We start from the raw sequence: 18,894 nt of genomic DNA on the forward strand, positions 1-18,894 counted from the left end.
GGTACATTAAACCTGGAAAGATCTCAACTGAAAAGATGGTGCTTGGAAGGGCAGTCTCTTACAAAGTAAGGAATAAAGGGGAAAAAAACATGTTCTTGGGATTCCTGACTATTTGGGGTCAGATATTCCAGACATTAAGAGGAAATCTATTTTAAGAGAAGTTTTTACTTAGGCACTTTAGAAATATCCACTCCCCTTAAATGTAAGTTATGTATTTTATCTATTAAAGTCCAAGTCATTGTCCTTGGCAAGAATGCTGGCTGTAATGGGCCAGATCACTGTATAAATTTAATAAAAATATTTATTTAAAACATTGTATGATACAGACTTTTCACTTTAACCCCCAACTGGGGAAGTTATTAACTTCAGCTAATGCTCATTTTTAGACTAAATTTAACTTTTGCCATTTGTATCTTTGCCATCTAGAGAGCTCATGCTCCACATATTTCTAAATATCCATCTTGTGTAGAAACGCTCTATTTTTTTTCAAAAAAAATACCTGTGACAGATTTCAAGAGTATGACATCTACAACTTGTGATACTTGCTGTCTTACAGTACAAGACAAACAGTATCCTCACTTTAAAGTGAGAAACATTATCCTGGTGACAGATCACCTGCGGTTTCTCCACAAGCGGCTTCTGTAATACATAGGACCTCATCGTTTGGAAACCTGTGGGAACCAAAGAACGACGAGAACCATAATAGCCAGAGACAGAAATCAATCTTTATTAATCCCAGAGATACTGAGTTGTTGAGATCAGTTAACATAGAGCTGTCTTGAGACTATAGAGTATTCAATATAGCAAAGCAGGAGTTAGTGTTCCCACAGAGGTACTACTATGGTCCCCAAGGACACAGATTTCTGTCCTGAAGAGCAAAGTCAAGATGCTGCCCACCTAACAGCTGGTCTAGCTTTTAAAGTTGGTCATAGGAAGGTAGAAGGAAATTGCATCCCTACTGTCAGAGGAGCCACCTTGGGCGTTCTCCAAAGTGGTGCAAAATGTACAACGGTAAAGTTTTTTTTTTTTTTCTTCTCTTTTTTTAACAGTACCAAGAATTGAACCCAGGGCCTCAGGATTGCCAGGCAGGTCCTCCACCGAGCGCATTCCCAACCCCAGTATCTTTCCTGTACTCCAGTTCTCCAGGTACTCTTATCTATATCCAATGATGAGGACCCTGGTCCCACTCCTTTACATCATGTTAGCTTCTTGATAGCTTCAATCCATTCTGCTCGCTCAGCCTTGCTGCTGGCCTGGATATAATAATGAGTGTCCTCCTTCGTAATCACTTTGAAGAGATTTCCTTGGACGTTGCCTTTAACTCCTACATGGGGGGAGGAAATCTGTTAAATTCATGTCACCTTCCAGCTTGACGCTGAACATCAGTACTAAGACAAAAACACTGGAGTATTTTGCACTCCCTATAGCCATTAGGCCTACCAGTAGTTATTTTTGAAGTCTGCCGCTTGCTTGTTTGCTGTGTTACTCATAGACCTATAGTTTCTCATCATAGAATCCCCTAGATTTATGTTTAAAAGAGGCATATAATTTGATGTTTACTTTGGACTGGTTTTGAACCTCAATTTCTATACCCACAAGTCAGAAATGATACGGCCTTCCTACCATATCTGGGGATTGTAAAATCAGCACAAATAGAAAACGAAAGCATTCTTCAACATGAAAAATCTGACTCTTCCCTGTAACTTAGAGGTAAGCTTATGGGCCGTCAGCACAGAAACAGAGTATCTAAAAGAATATCAAAAGTGGGGATGATTCTGTCTTGAAACAAGAAGGATATCACATAAACCTTTTACTTTTGTGTTTTAAATGGGCTTCAAAAATGACATCATTGTCTCATTGAGAAAAGTTCTGCTCAGGGGTTTCCTCCCAAGGGCATCAGTAACATGCAGATGGTGGCCCCAGAGATCTTTAGGCCAGAGCAGAAGTTGTAGCTTACCAGTAGGAACACCATTATCCTCCAAAGCAGACACAAGGGAACCACGAAGAGAAAACCCACCTACTGGCCTGTTGTCTTCCTGTGGAGGAAGAGACTACTAATCAGTAATTTCATAGACATACAAAGAGAGAGAGAGAGAGAGAGAGAGAGAGAGAGAGAGAGAGAGAGAGAGAGAGAGATTGAACTTGGGCTTCATTTGCCCAAGTAACTTATACCAGTGAAGCAGTTTGGGCCTCTTTGTGACAAGTAGTAGTAGAACCATTAAGTTACCAGGCTGATCCAACATTCTACCACCAGGCACTGGCTTCTTTAACCTTTGTCAATAGGTGATGACGGTATTCCTGCACATTGGACATTGTATAAGTCTTTAGTTATGTGCTTGGTATGAAACAAGACTGGGTTTATGGTATCTGGGTGGTTAAAGAGCAACTTTACACACAGGGAGCCTCAGCCCTTGGCCCCTTCTGTTAATAATCAATACGAAATGGTGGCTTTAGCAAACAAAAGCTAAAGCAGTTAAGTAACAATTTGACTTAGACACCAGAGGAGGGAAACAACACAAAGAAGGGCCCAGCACTGTAGAAATCCATACCAGGCAGTCTCATAGGGAGACTGAATCAGCTTGAGAAACAGATCCTAGGTACTGGGGTGGATTTAGCTCAGCAATAGGAAGCATAAAGGCAAATAGCAAAAGGCCCTGGACTCATCAAGGGCACGAAGTAGTTGAGGTTAGATTAAGATTTAAATGCAAAACCTGTGCTTGTACATTTGATACTTTCCTTGCTTCAAAGGGGATTTGTGTGACTGGGGATGTGGCTCAGTTGTTAGCATGCTTGTTTAGCCTACACAGAACTTTGAGCTCAGTCTGGGATGGTGGCACACAACTGTAATCCCAGCATTCAATACCATCCTTGGTGACATGACATAGTGAGTTTGAGGCTACTCAGGGCTACATGATATACTGTCTTTAAAAAAATGTAAATTAAAGAAAAAAAAAGACAAGACAGCAACACTGCTAGTAGCTGCACCACTAGAACCGGTAGATAAATAGGTGCCTTCTGGAGACCCAAGGGTTTGATTCCTCAGTCAGCTCTCCTGTGATCTCTCTTCCCAGGCCTTCATCTTCCTTGTACTTGGCAGCATGATGGCTTGGCTCATGGGAAATGGCACTATTAGGAGGCGTGGTCTTGTTGGAACAAGTATGGTCTCGTTGGAGGAAGTGTGCCACTGTGCAGGCAGGCTTTAGAGTCCTATGCCCAGGCTCTGCTCTGTGCAGAAGAGACCTCCTCCTAGCTGCCCATGAGACAGTCTGCTCTTGGCTTCCTGTGGATGAAGCTGCAGAACTCTCAGCTGTTTTTCCAGTGCCATGCCTGCCTAGACGCTGCTGTGGTCCCACCTTGATGATACTAGACTGAATCTCTAAACCTTTATAAGAGTTGTTTTGGTCATGGTGTCTCTTCACAGCAATGGGACCACTAACAACTGAAAGGCAGGGGATGAGAGAGTTCCTCCATGAGGATAAGGGGTCCTGACAGAACACAGATATTAAAGACAAAGCTGAACACCACAACTAAAGAGCCATTTTTCTTCCTTTGATTAGAATTAGATTAACTCAGTGTGAGGTGGTGTTTATCAGAAACTCAGAGCAGCAACTCCTGACACAAAATGTACTGTGTAAATTAAATACATTAAAATTTTTCCAAAGGTGAAAAAAAGCTGAGGGAGGCAGAATTTGTGGGCCAATTGCATGAAAGGGTTGAAAAGGCTGCAGTCTTATATGTACCCCTCAACTTGCCCACAAAGCAGGCTTTGGAGAAAGTAAAAGGTGCTTTTCCTCAGAATAATGACACAGCAGTGTATGACAGTGTAGCATGGCCACACAGAACCATGGCGGGTGTGGGAGAGGACTCACGCCAGCCCCCAATCTACCTGGACTCAGAAGCAGTACAGCCCCAAGGAACTCTGGTCACTCACTTTGGAAGGGTCATAGTAATGCAGGAAAGCTGGGTCCTTCCTCAGGACAAATCGGCGCACCTTCCAGTTTTTCCTCTTGTGCCCCTGTAGGAAGCAAAGGGCTCAAGTCTCAATGGTGAAGGTTCCATATTCCTTTCCCTTTCCCGTGCTTCTATGGCACAAAACCCAACTAGCCAGCCGACTCCGATGAGACATTCCAGAGAGTTTACACGAAACTCGGGGATTATGGTGACACGATCCCTGTTTACTGGCAGAGTAGCCAAAGTGCCACATTTAGTGTACAATGAGATAAGACTTAGCAGTAAAGGAAGAGGTGTGTCCCCCACGCTCAGGAATAAAAGGACTAAGGGGCTGAGGCTGTGGCTGAGCAGTAAGGTTGTGAAGCAAGCAAGCACAAGACCCTGGGTTCAATCCCCACCACTGATCAACAACAAAGGCAAGGGGCCTGGAGAGATGTCTCAACGGTTAAGAGCATTTGCTGCTCTTGAAGGCTCGGGTTCAGTTCCCAGCGTTTACATGGTGGCTCACAAGCATCTATAGCTCCAGTTCCAGAAGCTCCAATTCCTTCTGCTGGTCTCTGTAGGAACCACATACACATGCAGACAAAACACCCAATGGCACGAATGTTTTTAAATAATTTTTAATTTTAAAGGAGGAGGAGGAGAGAGCAAGTGTCAACTGGACCAGAAAATCACAGGCCACAGTGCACCCAAGGACACCAACATTTTAAGGATCAACTTGGTCCAAAAACAACCCTGTAGCTCCATGTATTTTGTGCATTTACATGTATACACAGAGGAAAGCAAATGGAACATTCTATATCAGAAAAGGATCAATTACAGCCTATGATACAGTGTAATAATATGATAATGTGATCAAGTGTAAATAGAAAGTATTAGTCTGTGTGTGACAGAGAGTGTGAAAGAAACTTTCTCTGAACTCACACCCAAGATAACAAAACTGCCTTAGCACTTAGAGATCCGCTCGTGCAGGAGTCTCTCTCCTCAGTCACTGTTGCTCTCAGCGTGATCCATATCTTCTATGGTAAGTACTAATCTTAGAGCAGATGGGTTCCTATGCTCATCAGGAAGGTGACAAATGTGAAGAGAAGCTGCTTTTTAGTGTGCATGGTGGTTTGAATAGGTATGACCCACAGTGCTCCAATGTTTGGCACATAGGAAGTAGCATTATTAGGGAATGTGGCCCTGGGGTGGGGGTGGCTACCCTCTTCTGCTGCCTGCTAATCAAAATACAGAACTCTCAGCTCCTTCTCCAGCACCATGTCTGCCTGTAGGCTGCCATGCTTCCTGCCATGATGATAATGAACTGAACCTCTGAATCTATAAGTCAACCCCAATCAAATGTTTTCCTTTTAAGAGCTGCCATGGTCTGAATCTCTGAACTTGAGGCCAACCTGGTCTACAGAGTGAGTTCCAGGACAGCCAGGGTTACACAGAAAAACCTTGTCTCAAGAAACAAAAGCAAAAACAAACAAACACAAGGAGTTGGCATGGTCATGCTGTCTCTTCACAGAAATAAAGCCCAAACGAAGACAATTTAACAATTACTTCAGTGTGTATGTTTTCAAAACAGTTCTTGGGTCTGGTATGTGTGAATGTCTTTGGCTTGCTTCTGTGGTTGGGAAGGGGAGGTACTGTTTCTGTAGATCCCACTAATAAAGAATACAATATCCCAACATCCTTAGTCCCTGCCTCCCCTGGGCTCATTCCTGTCTCCTCCAAGAATGATTCAAGCATCTCCTCCTGCTCAAAGGCAGTCATACCTGCTTGGATAGGTAGCCTTGTTTGACCACTATGCCACTTAACTCCATGGTGCTGAGACTGATTTCCTCCTTGGGGCTTACCTTCTTCTTGTAGCTTTCAGCCTAGTGAGAAGGGAAAAACAAGCACTTAGTACAAAAGAACCCTAGGCCTGGGACATGGGGGTTGCAAAAGCGGATAATTCGTCAACACAGAAGTCCCTCTTCATCCCGACCCTGGGATAGCTGTTCCCCATACTCTGGGTCTTCCCTATGGCTCCTACTCTTACCACTTCCTCCTCTCTCCCCTAATGGCAAGAGGAGCCCAACCTCTAACTTACAAACGTGTACAGGGCTGTGGAGTCATCCAGAAACTGCTCTGCTAGATCCCCAGAGCGAATAGCTCCCATGCTCCGGACCCCCACTGGCCTGAGGAAGTTCTCTTCCATTAGCATGGAGGCCAGGGTCACTGCCTCCAGACGGCTGGCTGCAAAGCTGCTGGAGATGAGCCAGTCCACCAGGGAGGAGCCTGTGTGAGCACAAGAACAAATACCTGTCAGACCCTGGGCTAGCTTTACCCTGGTCTACCCAGGGGCTTAGTCAGCTACCTTATGGATGTTGACTTCCTGAGAGGCCTCAGGTTCTACCTAAGAACAGCCTGATGGCTACCCCCAGTGCACAGAGCTGTAGCCACACCCACAGGTGGTCCCCATTGCTTGATGGGCAGCTCCATCCCCATTATAAGCTGTTTAGATGAGCTTGGATGAGCTTCAGGCACTATGCACTAGGTCTCCAACCCAGCCACAGGACAGGCAGGCTCACCCAGGAAGGTCTTTTTGTAGGTGCTTCCCTGCTCCATGTTGGGGCTTGGCCGGATTCCGCTGCTGGTGTCATGCATCTTATCCACAATTCGACTATATAGAAGGAAGTCAAAGAAAGAAACGTGGTCACACTGTCAACTACAGTTCATGATCTAAAGCAAGGGACAAGTGGTATGACACACACCACAGAGACAGGCTTTGGTTACACAATCAAAATCCAATACACGGGGTTTTCAGAGGCTCTTCTCTTCTTGGTCATCTAAATGTCTGAATATTTCCACATGAGGCAACTATTACTGTTAACATGAAACTAAACGATTTCGACGGTTCAAAGCATAGAGCGTGCAGTAACCCGCATGGCTCCCTATGATTTGCTACATTTTGTCTGGACTCCTCCAGCCCCTGCCCCCACTGGATTGTCCCTTTTGTAATCCACCTTATCCACTGCTCCTCCCTGCGCTCAGCTCACCCTGCCTTAGCAGGATGTAGACCCGCAGACAGTGCACAGACTAGACCTCAGAAGCTGGGGTGGAGTTTTATGAGTCCCGGAGAGACTCACATCCCATCTATGGTGAATGTAACAGTGTGGCTGCCACACCAGAAGAGGGCATCGGATCCCATTACAGATGGTCGTGAACCACCATGTGGTTGCTGGGAATTGAACTCAGGACCCCTGGAAGAGCAGGCAGTGCTCTTAACCACTGAGCCACCTCTCCAGCCCCAGAAACAGCTTTCAGACATCTCGGCAGGACAGTATCATCACCTCCATCACTGACTGGCTTCCCTCTACCTGGTGTGACAGTTGCTGCTGCCAATGAAAGATCACTATGTATGTCTTGGGGGTGGAAGGACCTTGAGACTTTGTTTATTCCCATTTACCTCTGCCAAGCACATGGCACAATGCATGACGTTCAGCAAGCACTCAATAATCACCCCCTTTTTTTCCTGTTAAAATTGGTACGTAATAATGGCATGAGGAACTCAATGACTTCTTGGACAGGTGGATGAGGAACCCCACCAAACAGGTGACCGTTACCTAACACTGAGCTGCAAATGAGACCTGACATAGTTCCAAGCACTCTGCCTAAAGTGGGTGGAATGGTGGGTCTCTACCTCATTCACTGAGGTAGAATGACTTGGTAGAGGTCTTACAGGGGAGAGGAGCTACATAAAACAAGTTCCAGGCAGTCAACACAGCATAACAGGGACAGAGAAATGGCTGACCCTGAAGTACAACAGTTCTAGTCAGGGCAGTTCAACACTATGGGGTCCCCCCTCCCCAAAACACAGGCAGAAGAGGCAGCGGGGAGTCCAGGTAGAGACAGGGACAGGCAGGTGTAGCACTCACTGCAGGCTGATGTGCGGGGGCAACTTGAAGGAGTTCTTCAGTGTGTGCAGTTGTTGGATCTTCCCCGGCTGCCCTGCATGGATAGCCCCTGTTATCTCAAAGGCCCAGGAGTCTCTCTCCTCTCGAGAACAGGCCTCCAGGAAGTACTCAGTGGAAGTTCGGGTCTTCAGTTTAATGAGGAGCTGTGAGAAGAGACAACCAGACAGGCCAGTACTAGGGGGGATAATTGGTCAAGGGAATAGTGGCAGCAGGAATGACAGGGTCAGAGAAGACCCAGGAGGCCCCATGTCTAGGGAGGCCTAGTGTTCAGCCTCTGCTCACATTCAGCAAGAGGGGCTGGACACATTGATCTGGGTACTTCCAAGACAACGAGCTCATGGCCTCCTAAAGCAACCTTTCCCTTCTGTACAGACTATTACAGAGTACCTCCCAACATTGTGGCTCTGACTCCTCCTTTTGGAACCACATTTCCGGTCACAGTTTTAAGTATCTCCAAGTCGTTCACTCATTCTGCATGTGATATGGATTCAGCTCCTTCCCAAAAGGTTTGTCCTCTGCTCCAGGCTGAACCCCCGGTCAGCATCCTCAGAGGATGGATCCCCACCCAGGATGGAAGAGTCTGCTCCAGGACTAGGTGGAAACAGAGGCACTGCCTTGCTGACAACCTATGAGTGCAAGGGCTGAGCGGCTACTGACACGAACTCACACTTGGTGGGATCGGCAGACAGCCTTTGTTCTATGGGCCGCTTTCGCATCCTCTAACTGGACACTCGGACACTGGGGGCTCTTAGACCAACTGTGGAAGAAGTAGATTAGGCCCACTGCTTCAGTGTTGGGGACCAAATCCAGGAGCCTCTCTGAGACGTGTCAAGTCTAATTGTGGTCGCCAGCATATTCACAAACAACTTGTTTTGCTCTCAAAGTTAATAGCCTTCATTTAAACTAATACTAAAAATGGGGAATAAGGCATGGCTGACTCACTGTCCCAAGGGATATTATGAAGACGTTTCAGTAAGTTAGCATTCACTTGCTAGCATCATGGAAGGTTGGTTTGAACTTGGTTCTGTCGAGCTGCAGGTCACCAGTTTAATGAAAAGAATTTCAGGAGAGACTAGAAAGGCCGAGTGAACATACACTGCACACACATGCACACACACGCACACACACTTTATGACTTGTTCCTAAGAGAAACTGTTGGTTGTTTGCAATCTTTTTCAATCCAAAGTAACCAAATACTACAAAATAATCATACAAGCGACAATTTCATGTAAAATTAACACAAAGTTTATGACTCCAGGAATTTAGCCTGTTTCTCATTTGGAAACTGAAACAAGTTTTCTCATCTCTACAGTACCTGTGTTCCCCACTCACCCCCTACCTAATGAGCATTAAGGGCGACAGGTCCAAAATGTAGCCTATGAGTTTGAGGCTTCATTTAACAATACCTGAGTACCACTGAGGAAACCAGGACTTCGACACATCAGTCAATCTTTCTCTTTTGTTTATGATTAACTCAACAAACACAAGCCATCTCTACGCACTTAGATATGCATTGTCTTTTAGAGGGCGAGGTTCTCTGCCTGTGTGGGTTTTTGAGGTAAGGTCTGTGTAGGTCTGGCTGTCCCAAACTTGCTTTGTAAATCACGCTGACCTTACTCTGCCTGCCTCTGCCTCCCGAGCACTGGAATTAAGAGTGTGCACCACCATGCCTACTGTGCGCCCAGTCTTAAGGTTCTAAGGGGAAGAGGATGTGAAGTCATCTCAGCATACATTCAGTGCCCTGATACTTCACAGACTCTTCATGAGTCACCACTCATGTGTGGTTTGGATAGGAATACCCCCCATAGGTTTATAACATTGAATATTTGGTCACCAGGGAGTGGCACTGTTTTCAAGAATTAGGAGGTGTGCTCTTAAAGGAAGTGTGTCACTGGGGGTGGACTTTGAGGTTTCAGAAGCCCGTGCTAGAGTCTCTTTCTTCCTGTTGATGCAGATCCAGATGTGAATCCTTCCGCTCCATCTCCAGCACCATGTCTGCCAGCACACTGCCATGCTCCCTACCATGACGGTAATGGACTAAACCTCTGAAACTGCAAGGTTGTCTCGGCTGCCCTTAAATTCCTGAGCTCTGGCACACCTCCTGCCTCAGCCTCCTGAGTGAGTGTTGGGATTACAGGTGTGAGCTACTATACCTGATATCTAAAAAGACTTTTTCAACAACCCATTCTCTCACTGAAAACCTTCAGCAGCTCCCCCTTACCTCCACTTGGACCCAGACAATCTCCCATCACAACTTCAGTGAGCATTCCTGTCTAGCTACGTTGGGAGTCTTCACTCCCGGGATCCCTGTTCCTGAGGCTGTACTTGAAGGAGACAACCCGTAGTGATGCTCAGCTCTGCAGCTCATATTCACACCACCACAGGGGCTCCAGATTGCAATTTCTATGTGTTGTTGGTGAATAGAAACACAAGACAAGTGCTGCACCAGTGATACACTACATTCCCAACCTGGCTTGCTTTAAAATTCTTTCTGGTGTGTGTGTGTGTGTGTGTGTGTGTGTGTGTGTGTGTGTGTGTGGTGTGTGTTTGTGTGCACCTCATACTTGTAGGTACTTATAGAGGACACAGGGCACCAGATCCCCTGCACCTGGAGTTATGTCAGTTTGATCTGCCTGATAGGAGTGTTGGGAACCAAACTCCTACAAGAGCAGGGAATGCTTTTAATAGTGAAGCCACCTGTTGGCCTCATTAATTTTTTAAGGGTACACTAGCAGCCCTGGCTAGCCTGGAACTCATTATATAGACAAGGCTAGTCGTGAACTCACAAGAGCCTGACTCTCTGTCCCAAAAGTGCTGGGATTAAAGGTGTGTGTCACCACACCACACCTGGACCCTGACATGATTTTTGATGGTAGGGTCAAAGCTGGCCCTCACTTCTGAAACATATACCCCTCAAGGGTTGTAAGCCATCACACTGACTCCCAAGACAGCACACTTTCTCACTCTTTACGCTCCCCCCACCCCCAACTCCTGGTCATAAATCTCTAAGGAAACAGCAAAGTATAAAGAAAATCTCACCTGTACTCTGCTGCTAAGAGACAGCCACTGTTAACATCCGCTGTCTCCTGGTTTTGTTTTGATTTGGCACCTGCCTCCTAGAACACTGGGTATTTTAATAGATCACTTTCTCCCCACCTACAACATGTGAAACATCTTCACATAATTATCTTATCATATTTTATAAGTGATAAGGGAGAGCTGAAAGAGGTTTAACTACTTGCCCCAGTTCATGGGACAGTCAGGATTTGAACCCAGATCATTCAGTGATAACTAAAGGGCAAAGGTGGCTGGAACAGGGGACCAAGCATCAGGATGCTCACATACCGGCCGGTTTTCATACTCCAGGCAGGGACAGGTGATGGTGCAGCCATCGAGGACGATCCTTCCCTTGGGCGGGGTCACTCGCCGGCCACCCTCTAGTTTGTAATACAGCAGTGTGTTCTGCCGAAGGATGAACCATCGTGCCTTCCAGTTGTGGACAATGTGGCCCTATGGACAGACAGACAGACAGGAAATCCCAGAGGTGAGGTGATGTAGGAGAGGATACGGCACTAGAGAGAGGAAGCCCATGACTAAAGCAAGTGTGGGCTGAGAGTCAATGCACAATGAAGAAGGGACCATGCTCATCTCTTCTGGAGGCAAAAAAGCCTTTGACCTTGGCCTTACTTCCTACTGGCTTTTGTTCTGTCTATAAATGCCCTCACCCCAGTGGTAGGGATCAAACCCACGCCCTCTGGCATGTGAGACAAGTGTTTACCTCTGAGCTACACATCCCAGGACCAAGTCATAAAACTTGAGAAAAACTGCAAAATGTAGAGAATAACCACTCTCCTACTTTTAGTGCCGGACAGCCCTTGTTAACATCTGGAGTTTCCTTCTAGTCTTTTCCCTTTACCATGTCTGTCGGTATGTCTGCATACATGTGTGCATATATGTATTTAGGCAGAGTAAGTGTATATGTATATATTGTGTATATATCAGGTATGTATACATACATGCATGCATGCATGAATGTGTATTCAGACACGGTCTAACTATAAAACCCAGGTTAGCCTGGAACTCATGATTCTCCTACCCCAGCGAAGGTAACACAAAGCTTTAATTCCAGCGCTCCCAAAGCAGAAACAGTCCAATCTCTGAGTTCAAAACTAGTTTGGTCTACATAGAGGGCTCCAGGCCAGCCAGGTCCCTGTCTCCAAAACTAAATAAGTAAGTAAATAACATTAAAAGTTTTTTTTGCATGAGTGTGTATTGCATAGAGTCTGAAGCCAAGGCACCATGCATTTGAAGTGAGTACTCTGAACCTATATCTCCAGCCCCTAATATATAATTCTAAAAATATATTATAAGCAATTCTCCGTGGGTGTATGGTGGTAGAAATCAAACCAGGGCCTCAAAAATGCTTGGCAAGCACTCTACCATTGAATCAAAAGCATTCAGACATCTTTGTTTGCTTGCTTGTTTGTTTTAAAGACAGCAGGGTCTTACCCAGGCTAGATTTGAACCTGTGATCCTCTGGCCTCAGCCTTCTGAGTTCTAAAATTATAGGTTTAGATTATGATACCCAGAAAAGGACATGCTGTTTTTATAGTTGTAAAATAAACAAATTCGAATAAGCAAAACACTTAAAAAGATGTATTTATTTTATGTTTATGAGTGCTCTGTCTGTATGTAGCCAGAATGCCAGAAGAGGTCTTTAGATCCCGGGACAGATGGTTGTGAGCCGCCATGTGGTTGTTAGGAATTGAGAGTGATATACTATTTAGTCAGATGAGGAAGGCAGGCAAGAGTAGGGTGGGGACGTAGCCTGGTGACAGAGCCCTTGTTTTTGTGTGGTCTTGGGTTTGATCCTCAGAACCAACACGATGGCAGCACTTCCCCTTTAGGAGCATCTGCATAGTTCTAGATGACTTGGCTGCAGAGTCCCATGGGGCAGGGATGGGGAAGTAGTGGGTTCTTGGTAGGCAAAGGTTTCCTATTCTATACCACAGTTTGATCTTCATACCTTAAAGGATTTTAAGCAGAAGCAGAACAAGCTTAGGGTCTCAGGCTAGAAAGATCACTCTGGAGTCGGGGATGTAACCAGGTGGTAGAATGCTTGCCTACCGAGCATGATGTCCTAGATTCATTCCCAGCACTGTATATACTGAGCATGGTGGCACATGCCTGCCCTCAGAGAGTGGTGGAAAAGGGACCAGAAGTTAAGAAGTATGTAGTTATCCTTAGCTACATAATAAGTTCAAAGCCAGCTTGGATTAAAGACTGTCTCAAAATTAATCAGTCGGTCGGCCACTCTGGTCAGGCTTAGTAGCCCTCTGATCTGTAATCATACCTGAGACAGGAGGATCACAAATTTGAGGCTACGCAGGGCGACCCTACCTCAAAAAGCAATCATTCTGACCACAGTATGTTGGAACAAGTGAATGAAATAGTGAGGGCTTCACCAGGAGGCCTATGGAATACTCTCACACCTCACTCCATAGATAAGCCACAGTTCACACAGGCAAAGTGAGTCTAGGTCCAAATATCCCAGCCCTTGCTCTACCTAGACACTAGTCCCCATGCATGGAGAACCCTCTCTCTTCAGTCCTCTTATCTGTAAGCCATGGATTGGGGCAGAGACCAGCTCCTTTAGGGGACAGGAGGAGTCCTGTGAGATGACCTCACACCCCATGGCTTTACTAAAAGCACAGAATGTGAAACATATTAGCTGGAGACACTTTCATGGGAGTGTACTCCATTCCTGCTTTAATGATGAGGAAACAGCCAGGCAGAAAAGCCGTACATCCCAGACTCAGAGACAGAGTGGACAGATCTCTGAGTTCGAGGGCAGCCTGGTCGAGTGAGACCTGGTTTCAAAATAAAGAAGTAAGTACATAAATAAAATAAAGATGAAGAAACAGACAGTTATGCCCTACTATCCCCCAAAAGGAGAGCTGGTACTTATTGAGGGATGAATTGTGTCTCCCAGAAGAAACACTGACATTCTAACTTCTGATACCCATGAAGATGATCTTATTTGAGAATAAAGTCTCTGTAGATGTTATCAAATTAAGATGAGGTCACCTCACACAAAGGCAGACACTAATTCAATGTGAAATGTGACTGGTATCCTTACAGAAGAAAGGCCCAAAGGAGGGATGGTCATGTGATGTGATGTGGTAGAGCATCCCGAGGCTGGAGTGATGGATATGGAAGTCATTGGCATGCCAAGGGTATCCAGCAACTAAGAAGCCAGAGAAGCAAGTGGGGGTTCCACCTGGCAGGTTTCAAGGGAGCTTGTCTCCACCAGTATCTTGAGTTTTGGACCTCCAGCCTCTACAACTCCTGGAGTCAGTTTTCTTTTTTGGCATACTTCATTCATCATGTGTCCCTTATGTGATGGTTAACCTACATGCACCCTCACCTTGGCTGAACTTGGAATCACCTAGGAGAAACACTCATGGCTGTATCTGAAGGTGTTTGTAAGGAGGTTAAACAGAGAAGGAGAGGCCCACTCTGAACATGGGCAACACTGGCCCGTGAACTGGGATCCAAGGCTGAACAGGAAGAGGAAAAGATGCTTCAGCAGATCCCTGCTCCCTGTTTCCCGGTCTCCCCAGCAGCAAACTCTGCCTCTGTGACCTCGACCATGCCTTCCCCACCACCACAGACTCCTAAACCAGGAGCCAAAATAAACTCCTCTTCCCTTAATTTGTTTTCTGTTGGCTGTTTGGTCAACCCAAGGAGAAAAGCAACTGCTACACCTGTCTTTTTTTCTCTTCAGAGCTAATGCCATAAGCATTTTAAACATCTGTCTGACCATTATTTAATTAATTATGTGCTTATCTCAGGAGATATGTAGGTAGCTTCCAGGGGGTTTGGTTGATTGGCAGTGCTCTCTGTTTATTTGAGACAGGGTCTCCCTATGTAGCTGAGGCTCTAACTCAGGATCCTCCTCCCTTAGACTCCCAGGTGAGGTATGAGCCGCTACGCCAGTCATCTGCATTTTTCATACATAAGAAATATTGTGTTGCACTGGGATGTCGTCCAGCTGGTAGAGGGCTGGCTGAGCTGGACTGACTCCTCATCACTGAATAAACTGGGCATGATGTCACATGCCGAGAAACCGGGACTTCGGAGTGAAGGCTGACAGATCAAGGAGTTCAAGGTCATCCATAAATACACAAAGCCTTTGAGGCAAGTATGTACAAATGAGACCCTGTCTCAAGAACAAAACAACAACAAACGAATGTAGCTTTCCCTGTCTTTCCTTGAGATGGAGTCCTGGAGTCTACAGTTGGTATCTCCAGGCCAGAGGATTAGCAAGATCTGAGCCTGGCAGCAACACCTGTTTTAAGTCTTTTCACTGAAGAGTTGTATCGCCCTCACACACACACCAGCACACATACACACAGATACACCCCAACACACATACAACACACACATACACACAGATACACCCCAACACACATACAACACACACATACACACAGATACACCCCAACACATACATACATACATACACATACACACAGATACACCCCAACACACATACAACACACACATACATACAGATACACCCCAACAGATACATACAACACACACATACACACAGATACACCCCAACACACATACAACACACACATACACACAGATACACCTCAACACACACATACAACACACACATACACACAGATACACCTCCAATACATACATACACACAGATACACCTCAACACACACATACACACAGATACACCCCCAACACATACATATACACAGATACACCCCAACACACACATACACACAGATACACCCCAAACACACACATACACACAAACACACACACTCACCACATAATACATACACACACATGTACCCCAAGCACTAGCACGACTGCTCCTCTCCCTGAAAGCCAGGCCTGGCAACTGCCCTATGTTTTTTTGTCAAGTTTGGTTTTCTTGTCTGGGCAGGATTTGGAGCCAAATACATCATGCCCCTGCCTGCCTGCCTCCAGTTAAGCCTTCCAGGAGATGGCTGCTCTACTCTCTGGCTTCCTGCTCAGGTCTTCAACAGCCTGGAGCTGCAAACTCTCCTAAACCACCCAGTGCATCTGGACCCTATAACTTCCTCAGTGCCATTTAAGAGGAAAATGGATTTATGTGGCAGTGGGAGCAGGTGGTGATCACAGCAGGGGTCCTGGGCTAGCTCTCTCTAGGCAGGAACAAATGTGATTTCCACGTGCTTCAGGATCAGGCTGAAAAGAGGCATTGGCCTTTCAACCTCGCCCTGTGCTTCGGACTGTCCTCGCTTCCTGACTCCTGGATTCTAACCCAGACCTCCCAGGAGAGAAGGGCAGTCCTTCTTCTCAGTGTATCAGGGTCCGGATGAGCCTCAGCCCTCCTCTGTCTCTGCATAGCAGTGATGGCGGAGAGTCATGTAGGGAACCAAGGAATGGGCGGAGGCCCACAAAGCCCTCTCTGAAGGGTTTGACCTGGAGGTAACCCCACTCCTCCACCGGCCTCTACCTCAGCCTAGCAATCACCAAGCAACCCCACATGACAGCATCTCAGTCACTTCACAGACTGCAGTACAGTGGGGTCAGAAGTTCCCCACAGGCTGTCACTGTGACCTGGATGGGCCATATTATCATCTTAATGACAAAGTTACAAAGTGAGCATGGAATTCTGGACAGACGGACACCAATCCATCTACCTGGCATCAGCCTCCCACCCTTGCTTATAGCTTTGAAGAAACGCATACCTTGCCTCTCCCTCACCTCCCATATCACACACTGCGCAAAACAACACAGACATCTTGTAAAAAGCAGATGAAAGAGGCTTGAACCTTCAGGGCTAATGAGGCTGATATGACCCAGTAAGCCAATGAGGAAGGCAATTTTTACCCTTCATCAAGCTTCCTAAGACTGTCATCCCAGAACAACAGCCAAAGGTGAAGACATACATACATACATACATACATACATACATGCATACACACACATACATACATACATACATACATGCATGCATACATACACACATACATACATTTATGCATGCTATGTATGGTATTATACTAGTATAAATGTTCAGTGTTGACATCAATGTTAAAATAATAGATTTAAGAGTTAGAGATCAAACCTGAGATTTTCTGTATGCACTGAACCATAAGGTTTCTCTTCTAGGTTCTTTTGTTCATTTTCTACCTTGACCCGAGGTATCCTGGGAGTCCCACAGTTCCTGGATGGTGATGGGGGAGGACTAAGGATGGAGTTCATATCCTATCTTATACTCACCTACTCTAGACAAGCTATTTCGTCTTGCTCCTCATCTCTAACAACAGAGCAATACCAGTTCTGGTGCCAATCACTAGCCCTGCAGGACTAATGAAATAAGAAAGCTAAGTGGTAACCACACACACACACACACACACACACACACACACACACATACACGAGGGCATTACACGGCATATCTGTGGTCCCTTATATTTCAATATCCTACTGTTAAGTTTAATTGACACATGACTGTGCATGGAGTACATCCAGTGTGATGTCAATCATAGGCATAGGAAGCAATGATCGCATCAGGGTAACTGCACTTCCATCACCTCAAACATTTATTAGTGTTTCTTGGTGCTGGAAACATTCACAATCCCCTTAGCTACTTGAGAATATACTCATAACTGTGGTCAGCCATAGTTAACTCTCTACCACAGAAGGTCATTCCTTCTTTCCAACTGTACCTTTTAATCATGATCTCTCCACCCTGTACCCACACCACTTAATAAGGTGATGTGTGTGTGTGTGTGTGTGTGTGTGTGTGTGTGTGTGTGTGTGTGTGTGTGTGTGTTGCTGCGGACTGAACCCAGGGCCTTGAGTATGCTAACCATGGGTCCCATGTCTGTCCTCAACTCCAGCAAATTGTTTTAAGAGAGCCACCTGAGAGAGCCAGCCCTGAACCACAGAAACCAAGCAGGATCTGCCTTTGCAAGACAGGCCCGCTGGCCAACGGGAACACTTCGCCAGCTCGTCCGCGCGTCCAGCACTTGCTCGCCCCGCTGTCCCCAAGGCCACGCGGGCGCGAGGCCAGAGCACACTCACCCTCTTCACGAGGAAACCCTCCTTGAGCACACCGTCCTCCATGTCGCCAGTCCAGGTGAGCTGTCCCCGCGCTCCGCCGCCGATGCCGCCCGCGCCCAGGAAGCCGTTCTCGCCCGGAGACGCCCCCTGGCGCGCATCCAGTGCCAGAGCCTCCCGCCCTGCGGGCAGGAAGTCTGGCGGGATCGGGACCTCTGCGCGGACCTTCCTACGCCAGGTGCCCAGTGTGCCAGCCCTGCCCCGCACGGCTCACGGTGATCGTCCAAGAACAGGACCCTGGATGGGTGTCTATAGTTGTGAGCCATTCCTGAGCGAGGAGGAAACAGAGGCAGGGTAGTGTTCCGAGCATGCTAGTCACAAATTTAAGGTGATTGGTACAGACTACAGAGCCCTGTGAACCGAACACATTCTCGCCTTAATGTGTACATCACACCATCTTCATCTCAAACGCAAACAACCCCCCCCCAAAAAAAAAACAAGAATCTAAAATTTTAGCAATTCGGGGTGAGTTTAAAGAGCGTGTAAAATTATCCATTGGTCCATATAAGTCATATTGTAATACAATATTTTAAAGTAAAAATTAATGCCTATGATGAAGAAAATAGCCCGATAGAATCAACCCAGTGTCCTACTAAGCCATGTTGGCGCCTGAAACAAGAAAACATCAGTAGTGCTGATCTGCATAGAATCCCTGATATTCCTTCTTTGCTCTGCAGAGGGAAGGGCCTGCTAGGCAGGACGAATGCCCTGGGGTGCCTGGACCAGAGAAAAAGAGAAAGAGAGGCATCCTGGTGATCCTATGCTGGGCTCTGCCCCACGGATGCCTCTGTGGTCTGTAACAAACATACCTCTTCACCTTTAAAGCAGGAGGGCTGGCAGGACCTATAGAATT

General features: G+C 46.3%; 1 protein-coding gene across 1 annotated transcript; it reads right to left on the reverse strand.

Moving 5' to 3' along the window:
• Window positions 1-1,196: 1,196 nt before the first annotated feature.
• On the reverse strand, window positions 1,197-18,047 carry PLEK2 (pleckstrin 2; the record flags this gene model as incomplete). The annotated part of the gene is made up of 9 exons (XM_080937530.1): window positions 1,197-1,324; window positions 1,958-2,036; window positions 3,932-4,015; window positions 5,715-5,816; window positions 6,032-6,219; window positions 6,513-6,604; window positions 7,860-8,041; window positions 11,244-11,408; window positions 18,006-18,047. The coding sequence occupies 9 exons, from the start codon at window positions 18,045-18,047 to the stop codon at window positions 1,197-1,199; spliced, it is 1,062 nt and encodes a 353-aa protein (XP_080793656.1).
• Between the last annotated feature and the right edge of the window lie 847 nt (window positions 18,048-18,894).

Source organism: Micromys minutus (genome assembly GCF_963924665.1).
Source record: "Micromys minutus genome assembly, chromosome: 1".
Taxonomy (NCBI): Eukaryota; Metazoa; Chordata; class Mammalia; order Rodentia; family Muridae; genus Micromys; species Micromys minutus.